Source organism: Mesoplodon densirostris, chromosome 3, assembly GCF_025265405.1.
Source record: "Mesoplodon densirostris isolate mMesDen1 chromosome 3, mMesDen1 primary haplotype, whole genome shotgun sequence".
Lineage (NCBI taxonomy): Eukaryota > Metazoa > Chordata > Mammalia > Artiodactyla > Ziphiidae > Mesoplodon > Mesoplodon densirostris.
The window spans coordinates 26,461,003-26,486,604 of NC_082663.1; the positions used below are offsets into that span (position 1 = coordinate 26,461,003).

General features: G+C 40.9%; 1 protein-coding gene across 6 annotated transcripts in view; it reads right to left on the reverse strand.

Moving 5' to 3' along the window:
- DROSHA (drosha ribonuclease III) overlaps nt 1-25,602 on the reverse strand; it is a 129,465-nt gene that overhangs the window by 10,583 nt on the left and 93,280 nt on the right. For all 6 annotated transcript variants that reach the window (XM_060092754.1, XM_060092758.1, XM_060092757.1 and 3 more), the window contains 3 exons: nt 21,447-21,491; nt 19,766-19,923; nt 18,366-18,471 (listed from right to left, as the gene is read on the reverse strand). In XM_060092754.1, coding sequence (XP_059948737.1) covers nt 18,366-18,471; nt 19,766-19,923; nt 21,447-21,491 — 309 coding nt within the window. The remainder of the gene's footprint in view (nt 1-18,365; nt 18,472-19,765; nt 19,924-21,446; nt 21,492-25,602) is intronic.

Consider the following 25,602-nt stretch of genomic DNA (forward strand, 5'->3'; position numbering starts at 1 on the left):
AAAAAAAAAAAAAAAAAAGAAGACACAACCAGGGAATTCCCTGGTGGTCTAGTGGTTAAGGCTCGGCGCTTTCACTGCTGTGGCCCAGGTCCAATCCCTGGTCGGGGAATTAGGATGCTGCAAGCCACGCGGCGCAGCCAAAAAAAACAAAACAAAACAGAAATGCAACCATTAGGGAGTCCACCAGTCTAATATCTTGTAATTACAGAAAAACTGAGCTGGGAGCTGGAAGGGAGACATCTTTTTCAGTCTGGATTTATAATGGGGGAGGGGGAGGTTCACAAAAGCACAGGCCATGGGGGAACAGGAGGGCTATTTGGAGAACATGGCTATGCTGCGTGAACTAGCTTCTCTCTCAGTATATGCTTTTGGTGAGAGGAGAAAACTCTAACTTGGGCTGCATGTATGGAGATTTCGTAACTTAGGATCATGGCATGCCTGATGTACATATGAGCTCACACAAACCAAAATACGTCACTGGTTATTGGGCCCCAGCTGCTGCCTTCCAGCCTCAGGGCTCCGCATTCGGTGCTGAGCAGTAATGCCGTCTGACAGGGAAGGAGGAAAGCAGTGAGGACGTAAACAGAAACACTACCAATTTTATTTAAGATGTGCCCTGATGGGTCTTAAAGCACCAGCAGGGTGGCCAGCAGAAAGGGAGATCTTTCAGTTTTTGCCAAAACTTGGAGCCTGAAACAAGTCAGTGGGGGAGAAGGAAGATATAAATCATCCATATTTTTAGAGTCAGTTTAAATTTAGAAGATGAGTTGAAAAGAGGTAAGACCTTGCTCTTAAACAACAAAGTCTGAATGGCAGTTCTTTAAATGACAACCTCCATCCTTGGCCTTTGCTGAACCCTGTTTCAGAATAAATCATGCTGTTTGCCAACTAGTGAGATCAAGAGGGGATCACAAGGCAAAAAACCACCTAAAGTTATGGCAGTTCAGTGCAACAGCTGTGGAGGCTGATGCTATACCAGACCCTGGGCTGTTGGCTGAAGATACTGAGACAATCAACATCCCGTGGCTGCCCTCCGAGAGCCACTAACCTCTGAAGGAAGCCATACACAAAGTGGCCAATGCAATGCACTGTGACAGCTGCAGTGACAGCAGAGGCCACAGCACACGCAGGTACTCTTCTCCAACCCAGCTTTTCAAAAAGGCCTCCTGAAGGACCTGACCCCTGAGTAAAAACATTTCAGAGGCTTATTGACCTACCTGGCTGTTATAACAGAATCATTAGTTAGTTCTGTCATAATGGTGCTCAGGCCTCTTCCAAGAACCAAGGGATTAGAATTTCTGGACAAGTACGTTTTTAAAAATTTTATGTAGGTGGATTCTGATGAATGTAGAGTCAGAACTGAAAAGAATGAATCTGCCAGTGGGAGAAGAATGGGTGCAATGGTCTGAGTGTTTGTGTCACTGCAAAATTCATATGTTGAAATCCTAACCCCTAAAGGTTAGGGGGTGGGGGGCCCTGGAAGGTGACTAGGTCATGAGAGTGGAGCCCTCATGAATGGGAGTCGTGTGCTTATAAAAGAGGCCCCTATCAGCACAGACACCAGTGACAAGCAGGAAACACTAAGGCTGCTGCTGCCGCCACCAAGAAGCCTGTGTGCAAGCACAGGTCACTCACCACACCTCCCTTCTGGGGAGCCTGTGCAGCCCACCACTGCCAGGGTCCCATGATCCAGGGACAACTTCCCCGGAAGAACGCACGGCGCGCCTCAGGCTGGTGCAACGTCACGCCGGCCTCTGCCGCCGCAGGCTCGCCCCGCACTCCGTACCCCTCCCTCCCCCAGGCCTGAGTGAGCCAGAGTCCCCAAATCAGTGGCTCCTTTAACCCCGTCCTGTCTGAGCGAAGAAAAGACGCCCTCAGGAGACCTACATGCAGAGGTGGGTCCAAATCCAAAGCTGAACCCCAGGAGCTGTGTGAACAAAGAATAGAAAGGGAAATCTCTCCCAGCAGCCTCAGGAGCAGGGGATTAAATCTCCACAATCAACTTGATGTACCGGCATCTGTGGAATACCTGAATAGACAACGAATCCTCCCAAAATTGAGGCGGTGGACTCTGGGAGCAATGATATATATATTTTTTTCCTTTTTCTCTTTTTGTGAGTGTGTATGTGTATGCTTCTGTATGTGACATTGTCTGTATAGCTTTGCCTTTACTATTTCTCCTAGGTTCTGTCTGTCCTTTTTGTTTGTTTGTTTGTTAGTATAGTTTTTAGTGCATGTTATCATTGGTGGATTTGTTTTTTGGTTTGGTTGCTCTTTTCTTTCATTCATTCATTCTTTCTTTTTTTTTATTACTTTAAAATTTTTTTAATAATTATTTTTTATTTTAACAACTGAGAGCAACTGTAGGCTTGGGGTTGGCTTTCTGCATCTAATTTGTTTCTGGTTTCATATTTATTTTAGTTTAGTATTTAGAGCTTACTGTCATTGGTAGATTTGTTTATTGATTTGGTTGCTTTCTTCCTTTTTTTTTGTTTTTTAATATATGTATATTTTTTCCTTTTCCTCTTTCTGTGAGTGTGTAGGTGTATACTTCTTTGTGTGATTTTGTCTGTGTAGCTTTGCTTTTACTATTTGTCCTAGGGTTCTCTCTGTCCATTTTTGGCTTTTTTATGTTTCTTTGTTTTTTAGTATAGTTTTTAGTGCTTGTTATCAATGGTGGATTTGTTTTTGGTTTGGTTGCTCTCTTCTTCCTTTCTTTTTTAAATTAATTTTTCACCTTTTTATTTTTAATAATATATTTTTAGTAACTTTATTTCATTTATTTATTTATTTTTTCTTTCTTTCTTCCTTTTTCTTTCTCTCTTTTCTTCTGAGCCGAGTGGCTGACAGGGTGTTGGTGCTCCAACTGGGTGTCAGGCCTGAGCCTCTGAGGTGGGAGAGCCGAGTTCAGGACATTGTTCCACGAGAGACCTCGGGGCCCCATATAATATCAAACAGCGAAAGCTCCCCCAGAGATCTCCATCTCAACACTAAGACCCAGCTCCGCTCAACAACCAGCAAGCTACAGTGCTGGACACCCCATGCCAAACAACTAGCAAGACAGGAACACAACCCTATCGACTGGCAGAGAGGCTGCATAAAATCATAATGAGTCCACAGACACCCCAAAACACACCACCAGACGTGGACCTGCCCACCAGAAAGACAAGATCCAGCCTCATCCACCAGAACACAGGCACTAGTCCCCTCCACCAGGAAGCCTACACAACCCACTGAACCAACCTTATCCACTGGGGGCAGACACCAAAAACAACAGGAACTATGAACCTGCAGACTGTGAAAAGGAGACACCAAACACGGTAAGTTAAGCAAAATGAGAACACAGAGAAATACACAACAGATGAAGGAGTAAGGTAAAAACCCACTAGACCAAACAATTGAAGAGGAATAGGCAGCCGACCTGAAAAAGAATTCAGAGTAATGATATAAAGATGACCCAAAATCTTGGAAATAGAATGGAGAAAATACAAGAAACATTTAACAAGGACCTAGAAGAACTAAAGAGCAAACAAATGATGATGAACAACAAAATAAATGAAATTAAAAATTCTTTAGAAGGAATCAATAGCAGAATAACTGAGGCAGAAGAATGGATAAGTGACTTGGAAGACAAAAGAGTGGAAATAACTACTACAGAGCAGAATAAAGAAAAAAGAATGAAAAGAATTGAGGACAGTCTCAGAAACCTCTGGGACATTAAACGCACCAACATTTGAATTACAGGGGTCCCAGAAGAAGAAGAGAAAAAAAAAAGTGACTGAGAAAATATTTGAAGAGACTATAGTTGAAAACTTCCTTAATATGGGAAAGGAAATAATCAACTCCAGGAAGCACAGAGAGTTCCATACAGGACGAATCCAAGGAGGAACATGCCAAGACACATATTAATCAAACTATCAAAAATTAAATACAAAGAAAAAAATATTAAAAGCAGCAAGGGAAAAGCAACAAATAACAAACTAGGGAATCCCCATAAGGTTACCAGCTATCTTTCAGCAGAAACTCTGCAAGACAGAAGGGAGTGGCAGGACATATTTAAAGTCATGAAAGGGAAAACCTACAACCAAGATTACTCTACCCAGCAAGGACCTCTTTCAGATTCGACTGAGAAATTAAAACCTTTACACAAAAGCAAAAGCTAAGAGAATTCAGTACCACCAAACCAGCTTTACAACAAATGCTAAAGGAACTTCTCTAAGCAGGAGACACAAGAAAAGGAAAGGACCTACAAAAACAAACCTAAAACAATAAAGAAAATGGTAATAGGAACATACATGTCAATAACTACCTTAAATGTAAATGGATTAAATATTCCAACCAAAAGACACAGACTGGCTGAATGGATACAAAAAAAAGACCCGTATATATGCTGTCTACAAGAGACCCACTTCAGACCTAGGGACACATACAGACTGAAAGTGAGGGGATGGAAAAAGATATTCCATGAAAATGGAAACCAAAAGAAAGCTGGAGTAGCAATTCTCATATCAGACAAAATAGACTTTAAAATAAAGACTATTACAAGAGACAAAGAAGGACACTACATAATGATCAAGGGATTGATCCAAGAAGAAGATATAACAATTGTAAATATTTATGCACCCAACATAGGAGCACCTCAATACATAAGGCAAATACTAACAGCCATAAAAGGGGAAATCGACAGTAACACATTCATAGTAGGGGACTTTAACACCCCGCTTTCACCAATGGACAGATCATCCAAAATGAAAATAAATAAGGAAATACAAGCTTTAAATGATACATTAAACAAGATGGACTTAACTGATATTTATAGGACATTCCATCCAAAAACAACAGAATACACTTTCTTCTCAAGTGCTCAAGGAACATTCTCCAGGAGAGATCATATCTTGGATCACAAATCAAGCCTTGGTAAATCTAAAAAAATTGAAATCGTATCAAGTATCTTTTCTGACTACAACGTTATGAGACTACATGTCAATTACAGGAAAAAACCTGTAAAAAATACGAGCACATGGAGGCTAAACAATACACTACTAAATAACCAAGAGATCATTGAAGAAATCAAAGAGGAAACCAAAAAATACCTAGAAACAATTGACAACGAAAAGATGACAACCCAAAACCTATGGGATGCAGCAAGAGCAGTTCTAAGAGGGAGGTTTATAGCAATATAATCCTACCTCAAGAAACAAGAAACATCTCAAATAAAACCTAACCTTATACCTAAAGCAATCACAGAAAGAAGAACAAAAACCCCCAAAGTTAGCAGAAAGAAAGAAATCAAAAGATCAGATCAGAAATAAATGAAGAAGAAATGAAGGAAACGAAAGCAAAGATCAATAAAACTAAAAGCTGGTTCTTTGAGAAGATAAACTAAATTGATAAACCATTAGCCAGACTTATCAAGAAAAAAAGCGAGAAGACTCAAATCAATAGAATTAGAAACGGAAAAGGAGAAGTAACAACTGACAGTGCAGAAATACAAAGGATCATGAGAGATTACTACAAGCAACTCTATGCCACTATAATGGACAACCTGGAAGAAATGGACAAATTCTTAGAAAAGCACAACCTCCCGAGACTGAACCAGGAAGAAATAGAAAATATAAACAGACCAATCACAAGCACTGAAATTGAAACTGTGATTAAAAATCTTCCAACAAACAAAAGCCCAGGACCAGATGGCTTCACAGGTGAATTCTATCAAACATTTAGAGAAGAACTAACACCTATCCTTATCAAACTCTTCCAAAATACAGCAGAGGGAGGAACACTCCCAAACTCATTCTACGAGGCCACCATCACCCCGATACCAAAACCAGACAAAGATGTCACAAAGAAAGAAAACTACAGGCCAATACCACTGATGAACATGGATGCAAAAATCCTCAACAAAATACTAGCAAACAGAATCCAACAGCACATTAAGGGATCATGCACCATGATTAAGTGGGGTTTATCCCAGGAATGCAAGGATTCTTGAACATATGCAAATCAATCAACGTGATACACCATATTAACAAACTGAAGGATAAAAACCATATGATCATCTCAATAGATGCAGAAAAAGCTTTCGACAAAATTCAACATCCATTTATGATAAAAACCTCCAAAAAGTAGGCATAGAGGGAACTTACCTCAACATAATAAAGGCCATATATGACAAACCCATGGCCAACATCACTCTCAATGGTGAAAAACTGAAACCATTTCCTCTAAGATAAGGAACAAGACATGGTTGTCCATTCTCACCACTATTATACAACATAGTTTTCAAAGTTTTAGCCACAGCAATGAGAGAAGAAAAAGAAATAAAAGAATACAAATCAGAAAAGAGGTAAAATTGTCACTGTTTGCAGATGACATGATACTATACTTAGAGAATCCTAAAGATGCTACCAGAAAACTACTAGAGCTAATCAATGAATTTGGTAAAGTAGCAGGATACAAATTAATGCACAGAAATCTCTTGCATTCCTATACACTAATGATGAAAAGTCTGAAAGAGAAATTAAGGAAACACTCCCATTTACCACTACAACAAAAAGAATAAAATACCTAGGAATAAACCTACCTAAGGAGACAAAAGACCTGTATGCAGAAAACTATAAGACAATGATGAAAGAAATTAAAGATGTTACAAACAGATGGAGAGATATACTATGTTCTTGGATTGGAAGAATCAACACTGTGAAAATGACTATATGGCCCAAAGCAATCTACAGATTCAATGCAATCCTCATCAAACTACCAATGGCATTTTTCACAGAACTAGAAGAATAAATTTCACAATTTGTATGGAAACACAAAAGACCCCAAATAGCCAAAGCAATCTTGAGAAAGAAAAATGGAGTTGGAGGAATCAGGCTCCCTGACTTCAGACTACATTACAAAGCTACAGGACTCAAGACAGTACGGTACTGGCTCAAAAACAGAAATACAGATCAATGGAACAGGATAAAAAGCCCAGAGATAAACCCACTCACAGATGGTCACCTTATCTTTGATAAAGGAGGCAAGAATATACAATGGAGAAAAGACAGCCTCTTCAATAAGTGGTGCTGGGAAAACTGGACAGGGACATGTAAAAGTTTGAGATTAGATCATTCCCTAACACCATACACAAAAATAAGCTCAAAATGGATTAAAGACCTAAATGTAAGGCCAGAAACTATCAAACTCTTAGAGGAAAACATAGGTAGAACACTCTATGACATAAATCACAGCAAGATCCTTTTGGACCCACCTCCTAGAGAAATGGAAATAAAAACAAAGATAAACAAATGGGACCTAATGAAACTTCAAAGCTTTTGCACAGCAAAGGAAACCATAAACAAGACCAAAAGACAACCCTCAGAATGGGAGAAAATATTTGCAAATGAAGCAACCGACAAAGGATTAATCTCCAAAATTTATAAACAGCTCATGCAGCTCAATAGCAAAAAAAACAAACAACCCAATCCAAAAATGGGCAGAAGACTTAAATAGGCATTTCTCCAAAGAAGATATACAGACTGCCAACAAACACATGAAAGAATGCTCAACATCATTAATCATTAGAGAAATGCAAATCAAAACTACAATGAGATATCATCTCACACCAGTCAGAATGGCCATCATCAAGAAATCTAGAAACAATAAATGCTGGAGAGGGTGTGGAGAAAAGGGAACACTCTTGCACTGCTGGTGGGAATGTGAATTGGTACAGCCACTATGGAGAACAGTATGGAGGTTCCTTAAAAAACTAAAAATAGGGGCCTCCCTGGTGGCGCAGTGGTTAAGAGTCCGCCTGCCGATGCAGGGGATACGGGTTCGTGCCCCTGTCTGGGAGGATCCCATATGCCGCGGAGCGGCTGGGCCCGTGAGCCATGGCCGCTGGGCCTGCGCATCCGGAGCCTGTGCTCCGCAACGGGAGAGGCCACAACAGTGAGAGGCCCGCATACCGCAAAAAGAAAAAAAAAAAAAAACTAAAAATAGAACTACCATATGACCCAGCAATCCCACTACTAGGCATATACCCTGAGAAAACCATAATTCAAAAAGAGACATGTACCAAAATGTTCATTGCAGCTCTATTCACAATAGCCCGGAGCTGGAAACAACCTAAGTGTCCATCATCGGATGAATGGATAAAGAAGATGTGGCACATATATACAATGGAATGTTACTCAGCCATAAAAAGAAACGAAACTGAGCTATTTGTAATGAGGTGGATAGACCTAGAGTCTGTCATACAGAGTGAAGTAAGTCAGAAAGAGAAAGACAAATACCGTATGCTAACACATATATATGGAATAAAAAAAAAATGTCATGAAGAACCTAGGGGTAAAACGAGAATAAAGACACAGACCTACTAGAGCATGGACTTGAGGATATGGGGAGGGGGAAGGGTAAGCTGTGACAAAGTGAAAGAGCGGCATGGACATATATACACTACCAAACGTAAGGTAGATAGCTAGTGGGAAGCAGCCGCATAGCACAGGGAGATCAGCTCGGTTCTTTGTGACCGCCTGGAGGGGTGGGATAGGGAGGGTGGGAGGGAGACGCAAAAGGGAGGGGATATGGGAACATATGTATATGTATAACTGATTAAATTTGTAAAATAAAAAAAAATAAAATAAAAAAAAAAAAAAGACACAGACCTACTTGAGAATGGACTTAAGGATATGGGGAGGGGGAAGGGTAAGCTGTGACAAAGCGAAAGAGAGGCATGGACGTATATACACTACCAAACGTAAGGTAGATAGATAGTGGGAAGCAGCCGCAGAGCACAGGGAGATCAGCTCGGTGCTTTGTGACCGCCTGGAGGGGTGGGATGGGGAGGGTGGGAGGGAGGGAGATGCATGAGGGAAGGGATGTGGGAACAGATGTATATGTATGACTGATTCACTTTGTTATAAAGCAGAAACTAATAAAAAAATATGTATATATATAAAAAAAAAAACCCAATCCAAAAATGGGCAGAAAACCTAAACAGACATTTCTCCAAAGATGATATACAGATTGCCAATGAACACATGAAAGGATGCTCAACATCACTGATCATTAGAGAAATGCAAATCAAAACTACAGTGAGATATCACCTCACACTAGTCAGAATGGCCATCATCAAAAAATCTATAAACAATAAATGCTGGAGAGGGTGTGGAGAAAAGGGAACCCTCCTGCACTGTTGGTCGGAATGTAAACTGATACAGCCACTATGGAGAACAGTATGGAGGTTCCTTAAAACACTAAAAATAGAACTACCATATGACCCAGCAATCCCACTACTTGGCATATACCCTGAGAAAACCATAATTCAAAAAGAGTCATGTACCACAATGTTCATTGCAGCACTATTTACAATAGCCAGGACATGGATGCAACCTAAGTGTCCACTGACAGATGAATGGATAAAGAAGATGTGGCACATATATACAATGGAATATTACTCAGCCATAAAAAGAACCGAAATTCAGTTATCTGCAGTGAGGTGGATGGACCTAGAGTCTGTCATACAGAGTGAAGTAAGTCAGAAAGAAAAACAAATACCATATGCTAACACATAAATATGGAATCTAAAAAGAAAAGGTTCTAAAGAACCTAGGGGCTGGACAGGAGTAAAGACGCAGACGTAGAGAATGGACTTGAGGACATGGGGACAGGGAAGGGTAAGCTGGGACAAAGTGAGAGAGTGGCATGGACATATATACACTACTAAATGTAAAATATATGGCTAGTGGGAAGCAGCCACAAGGCACAGGGAGATCAGCTTGGTGCTTTGTGACCACCTAGAGGGGTGGGATAGGGAGGGTGAGAGGGAGATGCTAGAGGGAAGAGATATGGGGATATATGTATATGTATATTTTATTCACTTTATTATACAGCAGAAACTAACACACAATTGTAAAGCAATTATGCTCCAATAAAGATGTTAAAAAAAAACAACTAAATCAGAAGCTATCAAGAGAAAGAGGAACTTTATTAAATAAGTAAATTTATTAAATGCTAAAAAAAAAGAAGCCTCATACTGATCTCTTGCCCCTTCCACCCTGTGAAGGTACAATGAGAAGTCTGCGAGCCAGAAGAGAGCCCTCAGCTGACCATCCTGGCACTCTGATCTCAGACCCTCAATCTCTAGAACTGTGAGCAATAAATTTCTGCTGTTCGTAAGCCATCCTGTGTGTGCTATTTTGCTATAGCAGCCTGAACAGACTAAGACAGTAGGAAGGGGTTTTCCAGGATGACGAAGCAGCTCTATTAAAGCAAGAGGCCAGGACTTCCCTGGGGAAGGGTAAGCTGTGACAAAGTGAAAGAGCGGCATGGACATATATACACTACCAAACGTAAGGTAGATGGCTAGTGGGAAGCAGCCGCATAGCACAGGGAGATCAGCTCGGTGCTTTGTGACCGCCTGGAGGGGTGGGATAGGGAGGGTGGGAGGCAGACGCAAAAGGGAGGGGATATGGGAATATATGTATATGTATAACTGATTAAATTTGTTATAAAGCAAAAAATAAAAAAAAAAAAAGAATCCGCCTGCCAATGCAAGCGACACGGGTTCGAGCCCTGGTCCAGCAGGATGCCACACGCCGTGGAGCAACTGAGCCCGCGCGCCACAAGTACTGAGCCTGCGCTCTGGAGCCTACAAGCCGCAACTACTGGGCCCACGTGCCACAAGTACTGAAGCCCACCCACCTAGAGACCATGCTCCGCAACAAGAGAGGCCACTGGGGTGAGAAGACAGTGCACCGCAAGGAAAAGTAGCCCCTGCTCGCCGCAACTAGAGGAAGCCCGTGCGCAGCAACGAAGACCCAATGCAGCCAAAAAAAAAAAAAAAAAAAAAAAAGCAAGGGGCCATGACAGAGTGAGGTGATTCCTGGGTGGAAATGGAGGAGAAATCTGAGCCTGGTGGGGAAGAGCTGACACAGGCGAGGCTGCCCAGCCTCTGGGCAGAGAGAGTCTTGCAGGTGATGTAAAGAAGTCTGTGCTTTCCTATAAGGGAAGGGGAGTCCCAAAAGGTGTCACATGGGAGTAGTGGCAAGGTAACTTTCCATTTATAGAAAGATCATTTTGGTGGATGGATTTGAATGGGGTAAGACATGAGGTTGGAAAGCCTGCAGATGCCGACGCTATAAATTACTATTTTACAAAGCAGAAACTTTTCTTAGTAGAAATCTTGAAAATGAACATTAAGCACCCAACTGAGCATGAGATGGTTATTAGACTGTTTTGCAAACAATGCCTTGAGTCAGATGTACTGGTAAAAAGCAAAAAATTTGGCGCCAACTGCCTGGATTCAAACTACGGCTCTACCACTTCCTGGCTAGGTGACCCTGTATAAGTTACTAAATCTCTCTGAGGCTCAGTTTCCACATCCATTACATGGAGGAAGTAGTACCTACTTCACAGGGATGTAATGAGAATTAAAGTGAATGAGTATACAATCTAAGTACAATGACTGGCACATAATAAACACACAGAAACGTTAGCTGCTGTTATTACTGGCATCATCATTATTAAGCAAGATATGCTTGCTCTTCGGTTATGGGAAAACGGTTATAGAAGGTTCTAGGAATTCCTCTGGATTTGTCTTCAATGAAAATATTCTGGATACCTGTCCACTGATAGTCTTCAAAGCTCTCCATTTTACTAAGTGCTAACCTGTCCTTAACAACTTTTTTTAACACCTCCCCACACCCCGCAAAAAAAGATAAAATTTAACTTGAAATTAGCAGAAAAAGCAAGGAAAGCTGTAGTTAGGGCTCTCTGTGAAGCTGAGAAAAAGACTGCTGAGTTCCTGAAGCAATGGCAAGGACCGACAAAAATATCACAAATTGCCAACTGTGATTCTGAGGATCCAGTATGTTTTCTATTATCTCAACATAGCAGTCTTTCCTAATTAGTGTAAACTTAAATTTTAATAAGAAAAAGGTTTATTGGTTTAAAATAAGCAAAGAAACATATTGGCACTCTTCCTTAAACTTCTATTCACTCTTGATTCTAAAGAGAAAACCACAGCTGTGGGACGTGAGCTACCAAAGAGGGCCATCTAGTGTAAAACAGTAGACTCTGATTTATTATTTTGAGGACTTTACTATAAGACCATGGGGTGAAAGTACAACATATTATTAAAAATGACAGTGATGTGCCACCCAGGTCTCTCATACCAATAGTGGTGGCCAGATGGCCTCCATTTCCCGTGATAACTAAAGAACTAGTTTATTTCTGGTAAATGCTCATATGTTCTTAAGTATTTAATATTAATTCAAGAGGAATTTCTTGTCCATACAAAAGCAGTTAACTTTAAGTGGTAATCAAACTGCTAATTTTAAACTAAATTTAAAATAATAGTATTCCTGATTTCCCATATAATGGTACATGGGACATAGGAGGAACATAACATTCAGTGAATAATATTCAACGAGTGAATGAATTAAAGGACCATATTTTGTTGGGCTTAGAAATTCTGCTGAAAAATTATATCTAAACATAGTCAAATAACCATATTCTCCCTAAATCCAATATTTGTGTGTCACATAAACTATTTCCAGGGTTCACAGTTGCAGAGATAAGATCCAATTCTATTGAAAGCAAAACATGTATAGAAATTGTAGAGATGCAAATGCTACCCGCTGGAGTGCAGGTCAGATACAAACAGCCAAATTATGACAGTGATGGAGAAATTCTCAAACAGGAGGCTGTGGAATCTACCCTCTCAAAGAGATCTGTTAGATAGCTTGTTTGATTTATGCTTAGTGCTGTCTGAAGGCAGCAGGGAAGGATTAGATCACTGGTTCTCAAATTTTATCTGTAATCTTTGCTTTCTCATTACCCCAAATCATTCCTCTACAAACAAAAATTTCTGCAAGTTCATCTTGCTGGTGGACGCCTCCACTAGGCACAGTGCCTTGCACATTGTAGGCATGGACTAACAACTATCTTTAGCTCGGAAACTTATAGTAAAGGCTAAGAGAAAAGAATGAAATAGAGGTGAAAAAGATGCAAATGTTAAAAGTTGAAAGTGTGATAAGGGAGGCATTCTTGTCTAAATAAATGTTCTTTGAGACCCTCTCCTATTTACCCTGACTCCACTGAGTAGGTTCTACCCTCAAAAACCAAAGCTTCAGTCTATGAAATAGAACCTCTTCCCAATACATCCCAATTCAAACTCCATCATGCCAGCACAATTATATAAGCCTGACATTCATTCCCAAACAGGCCTTCTTGAACACCCAACTTATAGAACACTATAGATTTCCCCCATCAGCATTCAAAACTTGAAAACCACGATTTCATCTGCTCAACCGTCCTTATTCTCTATGAAGCGAGTGTGCAAGGGAACAGCTCTGAGCCAACTAATGCCTCACCGTAGTTGTGTGTTCTTTAATCACAATAATGAATAATTAGCCATCCTCTCCCTGCCTTCTGCCCAGCCAAATGCAACTGCAGTAAGTAATCCTCCGCAAATTTTAAATTACTTTTAATCCTTAGACATTCATAAATAGTTTTCAGCTTCTTTCCTTACACATTAAAAAAACATGTTGTTTCCTTCCAATGCCACTTCCACTTCCCTCTCTGTATGACTCAGCTGCCCACAAAACTCTCATTCTTCTACTTATCAAATATGTATTGAGAGCCTACATATACCAGGCACTACTGCACATACAGTGATAAATAAACACACGCTCTCATAGAACTCCCAGGCTAGTGGGACAGGGAAACTCAAATGAGTGCCAGGAAGGAAAAGAACACAGAAATTTGACTGGAAAGTTTCCCTTGCAGGCAGCAGTCATGCCGGAACTGACATCTAATGCAGAGTAGGAGATACCAGGCAGCTGAGAGTAAGGGCGGGAAGCAGAATGGTCTCCAGGTAGGACATGTACAAACCCAATGGCAGGAGAGAGCCTGGAGGAACACAAAGCAGGCCAGGTAAGAGGTGCAGAGTGATAAGACGAATACGTGACACAGGGCCGGGCAGGTGGGCAGGCTTGTTCATTTCACTCTCCAAAGAAAAAATGAAGAGTATTAGACTGGAATATGATGATTATTCACTCAGCACATATGCTGAGCACTGATATGCCAGGGCTGTCCAAGGACCCAGGGAATCAGGAGTCAAGAAGACAGACAAAACCTCTGCCCTCACAGAGTTTACACTCTGATGAGAGAAGAGAGACGGTAAACAAGGAAAATATATAGTATGTGCTAAGTAGAAAAAGGAAGGAGAAAATGGAGGTAAGCTTCCAGACTGGGGGAGGGGAGCTAGGGATGAGGAAAAAAGGTTACTATCAAGCAGAGTGAATTAAAGAAAGCCTCACTGGTGATGACATTTGAACACAGGTGTGGGATTTGGCCGCAAGCATGTAAAAGGCCCTGAGGCAAAGGCTTGCTTAGTGTCCTGCAGGAATCTCACAGAGGCTAACGTGAAGTGTCTAGGAGAAAAAGTCTAAGACGGCAGCAGGAAAGCAGGTCACACAGGGTCTTGTAGGTAACAACATTGTCTTTTACCCTTGAGACGAGAAATCTTTACGTTTTGCACAAAGGAAGTTGTAATCCGACTTCTCTTTAAACAGTCCCTCTAGATGATGGGCTGAACATAGGCTGAAGGGTGGGGAGGGATGGACCAGTTGGGAGGCTATGGCCGTAATTTAAGGTAAAGATAATTGTGGTGCAGACCAGGGTGATAACAGTGGAGCTGGTGAAAAGTAGTTATGTTTGGGACGAACTTTTAAGGTAAAATCAACAGGCTATGCTAATGGCTAGGAGATGTAGGATGAGAGAAAGAAGAGTTAAGGATAACTCCAAGGCTTTTAGCCTGAGCTAAGAACAGAACAATCCTTGCTGATATGGAGAACCCCAAGGTTTGGGGGTGAAAATCAGTTTTGTTTCGGCCATGTTAGGTTTGAGGTGCCTGACAGAAATCCAACCAGAGATCCAGTATATCTAGATATCCAAGTATATCTCTAAATATGGAGATATTTGAGTATGGAGTTAGGGGCAAGTAAGAACTGAAGACATAAAACAGAAAGTAACGTACAGATGTATTCAGACTCATGGAGAGGAAGTCAACAGAAAACAGAAGAGGTCTGAGAAGGCTGGGGAGGTGAAGAGGAACAACCAAAGTGGACTGATGATGAATGGCTAGTGTGGTCACAAAATATGTGTGGTGAAGACTCCACTGGTCACAGAAGGTAACTTGGCCTGCATGGGAGCAAGAGCTGATTCAGGAAGGCTGGTGTAGGAAGCCGTAACACTGTCCAACAGGCCCGAAACCTGAGACAATGTCCCCCATGAGAGAGCACAAAAATGCCCACAAGAATGGCAAAGACCAGCTTTTCCAATAGTAACACACATCTCATGGGAAATCTGAGCCTGCTGCATTGCCTACTGCTTTGTGTAAGCACAACCTTAAGATTCCTATCCTTTGCAATTTAGTAAATGCCACCTCTTCTAACCCGGTCTCTCTGTCAATCCTATTCCCGTAACACTGTGACAGCTATGCAGAAACGACTGCAGTGGTCCAGGTGACAGAGGTCGGTAGAGAGGATCTGGGTGATGAAGACATAACACTGTCCAGCAGTAATGTTGTCAAAACTTGCAAATGGACTAGAATATAGGGAAGGGAAGCAGAGGGAGGAATCAAAGATGACTCCTAAGTTTCTGACTTGCAACACTGGATGGGTGATGTTGCCATTCAATTACTCAAGGAATACTGGTAGAGGACCCAGGTGGGAGAAGACTTCAAGTTCAGTCTTGAACGTGTGGAGATGAGGAGAAGGCAGCTGGCACTGGAGCTCAGAAAAGAAACGGGATTGAAGAAGTCCATTTAAAAGTCTGCTTACAGAGTGAAACTAATGCTATACTTGGAAAAGACTGCTTATAAGAGACTCTAGTAAGAAGAAGAAATGCCTAGGAGTAAGCCTTGTACATCCTGGAATATTCATCAGCTCTACAGAACAGGATGAGCCTGCAAAGGAGGCTAAGAAAGAGTAGCTCAAGAGGTGAGAGGAAAACCAGGAACGTGCAGCATCATAGAAGCCAATGGGAGACAGTGGCTCAAGAAGGAGGGAGGGAGCAACCACATCAAAGAGACATTAATGAGAGTCAGTATCTTTTAAATATGTATTTCACTGATGATAGATCATCTTTGTCAGCAGATCTCTTGGTCCTACTGATTTCTACAGAAGTTTTCTGTGAATACAGTTCATAAAACCATCACATCAGAATTCTGTTCTTTGTTAACATCTTTCTAAGAAGCAATCCAAAAATTCTTTAATTTTAAGACAGCAAGGCTGATAAACACATTTTGGATAAAATTAGTTACAGCACTGAAGTCATTCTGGAAAGAACACATAACTGGAGTCTCTAGCATAGTCCTGCTTTTACCTTTATCCAGACCTTGGGTAGGGCTCATGCCTTTCTGAGTTCTGGTTTCATTATCTGTTCAGTGTTGGGGGTCAGGGGCGGGATGTGCCGTGGCCAAGAAGAGAAGCAGTAAACTTGCTGATCCACACGTCCCTGCTCCACAAAATCCTGGAGTTCACAATTAATTTGTGGGAATATAGGGGTAAACGTGTGTATTTAAGTCACACATTTTCCTAATTTTGTGTGTGTGTGTGTGGTAGGCGGGCCTCTCACTGTTGTGGCCTCTCCCATTGTGGAGCACAGGCTCCGGACACGCAGGCCCAGCGGCCATGGCTCACGGGCCCAGCTGCTCCGTGGCATGTGGGATCCTCCCGGACCGGGGCACGAACCCGTGTCCCCTGCATCGGCAGGAGGACTCTCAACCACTGCGCCACCAGGGAAGCCCTAAGTCACACATTTTCAACAGTGGCCTCTTTATGGCCATAAGATGAACTACCACTTAAGCCATTTGGTTTAGTTTCGCCATTTCTCAGACCAACCAGATACTCTGACAGCTATGAAGTCTATTCCCTAATGGAAGATACTGAACGAGCATTTATTAATTCCTGAATGTAGAGCAAGATACTAGGTACTAGTTTATTTCTGGTAAATGCTCATATGTTCTTAAGAATTTAATATTAATTCAAGAGGAATTTCTTGTCCATCCCCGATTTCCCATGTAATGGTACATGGGGCATAGCAGGAACATAATATTCACTGAGTGAATGAATTAAAGGACCCTATTTTGTTGGGCTTAGAAATTCTGCTGAAAAATTACATCTAAACACAGTCAAATAACCATATTCTCCCTAAATCCAATATTTGTGTGTCACATAAACTATTTCCAGGGTTCACAGTTGCAGAGATAAGATCCAATTCTATTCAAAGCAAAACATGTAGGAATTGTAGAGATGCAAAGTATGAAAGACTTATTTGCCTCAAGCATAATGAAGAATGTCTGCACTCACAAAATGTCTTATAGTGAGTATTCTTTTTCTTTGCCCCATAAAATATTTGCTTTTCCAATGCCCAATTCTAGAGGGACTTCTCAAAGGTTATTCCTTGGGCTGGGAGAGATCATCATGACTGGCTTCCAGATATGTTTTGTTCTCTACTCTGGTTTTATTACTGATTGGTTTCACAGGGTAAAAACCATACCCAGCAAATAAAAAAGCTCAATAAAATTTTATAAAATGAAACAAAGGTGAGAGGAATGGGGACTATTTCACTTTGTTCATAAATCAAGGCTTGTCTCTCTAAGTCCCTTTCAACTCCACATGGCCCAGCCAAACTAGGCTTTTGATCTTCCATGCTGTGCCCTTGTTTCAGCAGTCCCAATGCGTGCAATGTCTTGGCATAGAAATTTCTTCCCATTAACTCCCAGTGGCCAAACCCTACTCATCCTTAAAGGCTCAAACATCATCATATCCATGAAGCCTTCTAGAAACACCACAGCTAAAAGAAATCTTACTTTTCCTAAACAGCACAGTTTCCCTATGTCTCTTTATAATATTTAACATGGTACTCCCTGTATTTAGTTACAATTACTCACTTATACTTTTTATAGTGTACATGTATGCGTATACACACACACCCCACACTATATCTATATACATGTGTATATAGATATAGAAAGAGAGAGAGAATTTGTAGGTATTTACTTACATTTTTAATTTCTCCTCATAGTTTTTAAACTTCTTATGGATAGACTAGGTGTCAACTAATATTTTCTCCCCCCATGAAGCCTAACTCAATGTCTTGCACTGAGTAGGCAGTCACTAAATGGAGTGTGAAATGAGCTCTTATCATATATTGTTTTGCACACAATTTACATAATGAAACAAAACCATATGATATGCTAAAGTCACCAGGAACTAAGTCAATTACATAAATATATATTTGGTTCTTCTAATCTTTGCTCTCTGTTATACAGCAATCTTATTGGAGGAAATGATTTAATACAAACTCACAGTTAAGTGTCCTTCATGATGATCTGGGAAATGAATGAATAAGTACTCCGTGGCTACCAGCTGCATTATGGAGTCACCGAGGAATTCCATCCTCTGATTGTGGCCTCTGGGAAAAAACATCAATGTAAAGAGATCAATAAGCATTTGTGGATTAAAAAAAAAAAACACACAGAGAATTTTTTTCAAAAGGCATGATGTTAAAAAGCAATGTGAAAAAAAAAAAAAAAGCAATGTGTTCATCTTGCTTAAAGCACAAAACTAAATATAATTCCCTAAGGCCCCTCAACTGAGAAGAGATCTGAGTCAATACAGGTTCAGTTTCAAAGGAGAGTAAAGTACGTACTACTTAAGGATTGAACAACTGCTAAAATAAAGACTAGTAAATAGTGCCTGGCCAAAAGCTGGGGAGTATCAATTGAAAAATAAAGCACAGTTGAATCCTTGAACAGTGAGGGGGTTAGGGGCAACGACCCCCCCCATACAGTCAAAAATCCAGTTTAACTTTACAGTCGGACTTCTGTACCGCGCTTCCGCATCTGCAGATTCAGCCAGTCAACCAACCGACCCTGTGTAGCACTGTAGCACGTACTTATTGAAAAAAATCCACATGTAAGTGGACCCATGCAGTTGAAACCCGTGTGATTCAAGGGTCAACTGTACAGCAGAGACAACAGTGTTGCACAGACGATCTTCATACAGACAAAACAAAGCAAAAAGGCCCAAGAATTTTCTTTGCTAAATCTTTATCTTTTTATTGAAAAATACACTCCATTATTCAAATCTGGACTCTAGGTTAAGGACTAAAAAAATATATGACAAGAATCCTTAATCTTTACAGTGTAAAGAGAACTGTGAATATCTGATTTGGGGGAAGGAAGCCAAAACTGAATAAAAAGCACCATGCAAAGAAACAATGTTTTGGTTATTTTATTATTTCATTAGCTCATGTTCAAATCACTCATCCAGAGCAGGGACTGGAGGACCACATTCAGCCTATGGCCTATTTTAGTAAAAAGGGACACAGCCATGTTCATTCATTTACATTTTTCCTGTGGCTGCTTTTGTTACTATGGCAGAGTTGAATCATCATGACAGATACCACATGGCCTGCCTATAAAGCCTAAAATATTTAGTATTTGTCCCTTCGTAGAAGAAGTTTTTACTTCCTTCACACTTCTCTTATACTTTACAAAGAAATAAGATGCATGACAATGAGACCAAAAATACTGGGTTAGAGCATATCCTCTGGTCCACGCTGGTGTCTGGTTGCTCATCCATCTAACGATGTGACTTCCCTGGAAATATGTTTGAGACCCCAACCTTGAAAGGGCATGCAGCAAACGCTTGGGACTGCCTGTCTAAATGCCCACGTTAGAACTACATGAGTACTTCTAACTTACAGGGTCAGATGGTTAAATCCCACAGTTCTCAATGTGAATGCTCTTGCCAAAAGTCGAACATGGGTAAAAATTACTCCAATTGCATCTTCAAATTCAGTAAGTTTCTGTAGAACTGGAGAAGTCTCAATAAGTTGTCGATCAGTATTTGGCTCTTGAAGCTACAAGAAGAAAGAAAGAAATAAAAATCACATGCAGTTTTTAGTTACAAAAGTAATTATCCATTCTAAGATAGTGTTTTGTTAACTTCCTTCTCCCACGGGCAGAAATTTCTGAAATGCCAATAAAACACGAAAGCTTCTTTCTCATCCCTTAGAATGGCAAACAAACCTAATATTTAAAGAAGGCTCAAATAATATTTTCCAATCTTCTATCAGATTTCAAGGCCAAATACTGTACACAGATAGTTCAAAATCGCAAGTATTATACTAGCTCTCCAAGGAAGAGGCAAGCTGAAGAACCACTGGTAGAGAATACATATATATCTATCTGGTAACTCAGTGGTTCTCAAACTTTAGCATTCATCAAATCCTTGTAGGACTTGTTAAAAGCAGATGGCCAGGCTCTGCCCCCAGAGCTTCTGATTCAGTATGACTGGAATAAGGACCAAGGATTTGCCTTTCTGGTAAGTTCCCAGGTAATGCAGATGCTACTGGTCTGGGGACCAGCTTTTGAGAATCTCTGCATTGAGTAAGTTGACCTCTGCATGTCTTCTAGGGACCAACCTATTTTGGCAAATGAACATCATTAAAACTGGATTCAGCACACACTGGAGATTATTATACCACTAGTCAGGTGCTCCACATAACAATGAGCCTTTAACCACTAGCAGAGAGCAAACATGAAGAGTTTAAATAAAATGAATATTTTCAGGAACTTTGGGCAAGCTCATACTCATAAAATATTTCTAAAGTACTCTGAATTAATGTCACTTATTACTGTAAAGCCTCTCATGAGAGAGTTCAGCTACTAGTGATGACTTTTATATACACATAATATACATATACAAAAATATGTATATATGAGTATACATTTACATGTGTATGTATATATGATGTATATCTCCAAGGTAAAATGGTAATAAAAGCAAAGAATAGTAAGAATTTTTAAACCTACTGGGGAAAAAAGTGTCACCATATGTAGATCTTTTAAATTCCAAAATCTTGAATAAAAAGTCATTATACTGTAATAAAATTTTAATTTCCAATATGTGTTATGCATCGAAGTCAAAGCCCTCAACTTCTAAGATCCAAATTAGGTTACGATTTAGCAATGTTAATTTAGTATTTGTTCTACTTTGTGATAAGCCCAGACTTGCTTCCATATTATTTTCCCTATAATAGCAGGCATGTAGATATACTGGAGACAACATATTATGCTTTGACTATCACTGTTTTGGGGAAGAGAGGGGACCAAACCACAGCCACACAAGTAGTTCTTCCTGCCTCGTGAGGGAAGGCGACTCCCAGTGCTTCCCCCACCTCACCCCAGACCACAAAGAGGGCAACACATGGCATCGTTTTAATATTTGTTCCAAAGTTCTCCGGTCTGACACCCCAGCTTCAAGTCATAAAGCCACGGAAGGGAATCAAAGGATAAAAGCAGGAAGGGACAAAAGGCAGACTGAAGCATCATGAATGCCCAGAGTTATAAAGCTTACTGCAGACAGGAAGGTCACACTTACCTGGAGTGGGTGGAGAGGATAATTGAGCCAGACTTCGCGCAAGTCCTGGAAAATGGAGTGATGCCTTTAATGCTTGAGGGAGCCATTTAACACACTCTAGAGTGCTAAATAAAATGCCATTATGTGAAATACTGAACTATTTTAGATGCTGACTCCACTTATTGCAAATTCAATAGTGCTGGCAAACTAATTTTTTTTAAGTGTATTCACCATTCAAACTGCCTGTAGTGACTCTAATTAGCCTATTATGCTGGGGAGGAAAAGAGCCCCCCACACCCCCAAGAGTCAAAGACACCTTTTAAAACTAAGTTACCCATTTGCTTAACCTAATACGCTGGATTAAGCTGCTGTTTTAATCACATTTTTTAGTTTACCATTCCCCAGAAATGTACATCAGCTGTGCCTTTTGTAATGAAAACTCACCTCAAATGGTCCTTTATTTAGGCACTAATTCATTATCGTTGAGCTGTTCTAAGATGGAGTGGAAAACACCCCATATCTAGTTCCTAAACACTTAGATTTGTAAGAGCACACTTTTACTGTGGATCATTACAAATGTATACTTGAAATAAGAGAATAAATAGAAGAATAAATTTTGTGGAAAATCCTAATCCATTGAGTTAAATCCAGAGGCAGTTATAATTAGACCATCCTCAGGATTAAAGTGTTTTTCCTTCAGTTTTAGACTCTAGGGAGCCTCGAACTGAATCTCCTTTCTGGCCTCGATGATAGGTTTTTGAGATAAATGACAAAACTTGTAAAAGACGAGTTGTTGTTTTTTTTAATTTTTGGAGGGGGGAAGTATAGGAAAATATATTGTCACTTGTGATCAGATGATGACCAAGTGAAATAAAATACCTGATATTTTTGTACAACTTGCATCTTAATAAAATACACTTAGGTTTTGTTTTTGGTGTTTTATTTTGCCAATATAAAAAACAAGCTTAAATATCAAACTGTTCTTTTAAAGCTATTTAAAGGACTTCTCTTAACCAATTCAATAACCTTTCCCTTGAATTCTCTGTAGCATAATTATACTGAATGTCACTCCCTTCCTGCAACTTTCTCATGTTCTCTCAATGCTTTTTCTCTTCCTGCTGTACCTGAAACGGACATTTACCAAACTTCAGCCCCTTGCCTGACCTATTCATTACCTGCTTCTCTGGAGAGCCTCGTCATTCCCACTGCTTTAATAACTACCTCTGTTTAAATCACTTGTTCATCTCTGCTGCAGTTCTGACCTCTCACCCAAGCTACAAGTCCATAACTCTAAGTGCCTTTATGGGCATCTTTTACCTCATACCTAAATGACCAAATCATACCTTTTTACCTTTCACCTTAAACTAGGGAGTATGGTGTTAGAAAAAGCTGCAGGATGAGGAGACAGGTTGCCTGATTTAATCCTGATTCCCCGTTGGCAAGCTACCTAACCTCCCTGAGCCAACCTTTCCTCAAGTGTAAGACAAAGATAATCACAGTACCTACTTCAGACTGTTCTCTGATGCCTCAGTGAGCAATGTACTCAAAGCACTGAACCCAGTGCTGGCACACAAAAAATGCCACAATTAATAATGGTGGCATCAACAATGACGATAAACAACTATCTCTTCTGACCAGCTTCAATCTCCAAAGCTCAAAACTGTCAGGGACTTCTAGATTCATCTTCCCCCTTTCTCCTATGTATTCTTTGCTCAAAAACACTGATTTCTTCTTTGATGTTTGCTGTCACCCGTCTTGGTGTAATAGCTTAAAACCTCACAACTAGCCTGTTTCAATGGCATCCATTTCCTTTATTCTACCCTGCACAAGGAGATAAGGTTCTGTTGCCCCCTTGGGGTCAGAGAAAATACCCTGGAAAAGATCTCGACTGGAATACCAGCTCTGCCTTCTATTAGCCCAAGGACCTTAGGTAAAGCCTCTAGCTTCAGTTTGCTCTTCTGGAAAATGTTCATTGACTGTTGGGACATTAGATCATGCAGCATGTTTTTATTGAATACCTGTTGCATATTAGCTTACTAAGACAAATAAGACACTATCCCTGTCCTCAAAGGAGCCTAGTGGGGAAGAATGAAGGTAAATAAGTATAATTTAATGAACTATGACAAATTCTATAATAGTGATGTATATATACCGAGTGCTAGGAAAACTCTGCCTGGGGTGTCAGATCAAGCTTCAAAGAGGAAGTGACTTTTCAGCTGTGTTCTGAAGAACACAGAATACTGAGGAACTCAGTACATCAGCAGACGGAGGGAATCAAAAGCAGGGCACCATACATACACAAATAATAGGTCTCAAAGTACACACACACAAAAGGGTAACTCTTTTTTTTTTTTTTTTTTTTTTTTTTGTGGTATGCGGGCCTCTCACCGTTGTGGCCTCTCCCGTTGCGGAGCACAGGCTCCGGACGCGCAGGCTCAGCGGCCATGGCTCACGGGCCCAGCCGCTCCGCGGCATATGGGATCCTCCCAGACCGGGGCACGAACCCGTATCCCCTGCACCGGCAGGCGGACTCTCAACCACTTGCGCCACCAGGGAGGCCCAAGGGTAACTCTTAATAGGCAGAGCACAGAGGATTTTAAGGCAGTGAAAACATATGACAGTAATGGTGGCTGTATGTCATTACATATTTGTCTGAACCCACGGAATGTACAACACCAAGAGTGAACCCTCATGTAAACTATGGACTTTGGGTGATTATGATATGTCAGTGTAGGTTCACTGATTATCCCAAATTTACCACTCTGGTCGGGGAAGCTGATAGTGGAGGAGGCTGTGCATGTGTGGGGCAGGGAATGTATGGGAAATTTCAGTACCTTCCTCTCAATTTTGCTGTAAACCTAAAAAAAAAATGTTCACACCACCGTAAAGCAAAAAAGAAAATAAACACTTATTTGTTAATAAATTATAACAGACTCAAAAAAAATTAAAATTAAAAAAAGGTAATTCCTAGAATGGCACAAAGAGGGAGTGAAAAGAAAGGAGACCGAAAAAATAGGTGGGAGTCAGATTATGAGAACTATTAAATGCTATGGTGTGTAATACAGACTTTGGCAGGCAATAAAGAAACCAAAGATTTTAAGCCACGAAGACCATAATCAAATCTGTGCATTAAAAAAGAAGACAACACTAAATGCAGCATGAATGATGCACTAGAGCTGCAGGGAAGGACAACAGGTTAATTATGGCAGGTGAGAGGTGAGGACGACAAAGCAGCAGTACGGCCAAGAGTAAACCCGCTCAGGAGATACGAGGGACCGAACTGACAGGGGTTTGCAACTGAATGGAGGTGAGGAGAAAAAAGCTTAAGGACAAAAGAATACCCTAAGGTTTCTGGTTTAGATCATAAAATTAAAGAAGGAGAAATATGTCTGGGGGCTAAGGTATTGAATTCAGATACTAAACCTGTTGAAATTAGGTGTCTGTGGAACACCCAGGTGAAGCTGCCCAGGGGCAATTTGAAAAGACACTTTTTCCAATTTCTGGAGCTCCAGAGAAAGGCCTGGGTCAGAGAAATTGGGACAGACATGCACAGACAAAAAGGGGTGTGTATGGCGGGGGGGAGTGGGAGACTAGGAAAGATTACATAGTAATTGCTCCCTATCTTTCTAAGAGGGTCATTGGATGGTCAAATGGAAACAGTGGCTCTGAATGTACTGGGTAAGCCGGGAAGGGTCACACAGACCTGAAAACACAGAATTGGCAAAATCATCCTGGGGCTGAAAGAGTAAAAAGTAGTTCAGGCTGAGAAAGAAAAATAGCCCTTCTGTTAACAGGGCTGATAGGACAACACACATAAAGCCAGCTTCCAAGTTAACAGGAAACAGCATTTCTCTCAAGGTCTTACAGCATCTGTAAAACCCTGAACGACCCCCTCTTTGAGAAACAACTGCTCTCCCACCAGTGTTGCCCTCTGACCTGCTCTGCTATGTCTTACCCCTGGAATAAAGACTGACAGGGACACTCAATAGCTAAACTGCCCCTCGGCTCCTGACAGCACCCAATCCCAAATTAATCCCCTGCTTCTTCTAATCTGGCCTCAGACACGGCAACCAAACAAGAACTGATCCCTGCTTTCCTGGCCCCTCAGAACCGGTCAGCACCAGCCCAGGCCTCAGAAAGGAGGGTCCCCTCCCTGTTATGAGCATGCCCCCCGCCC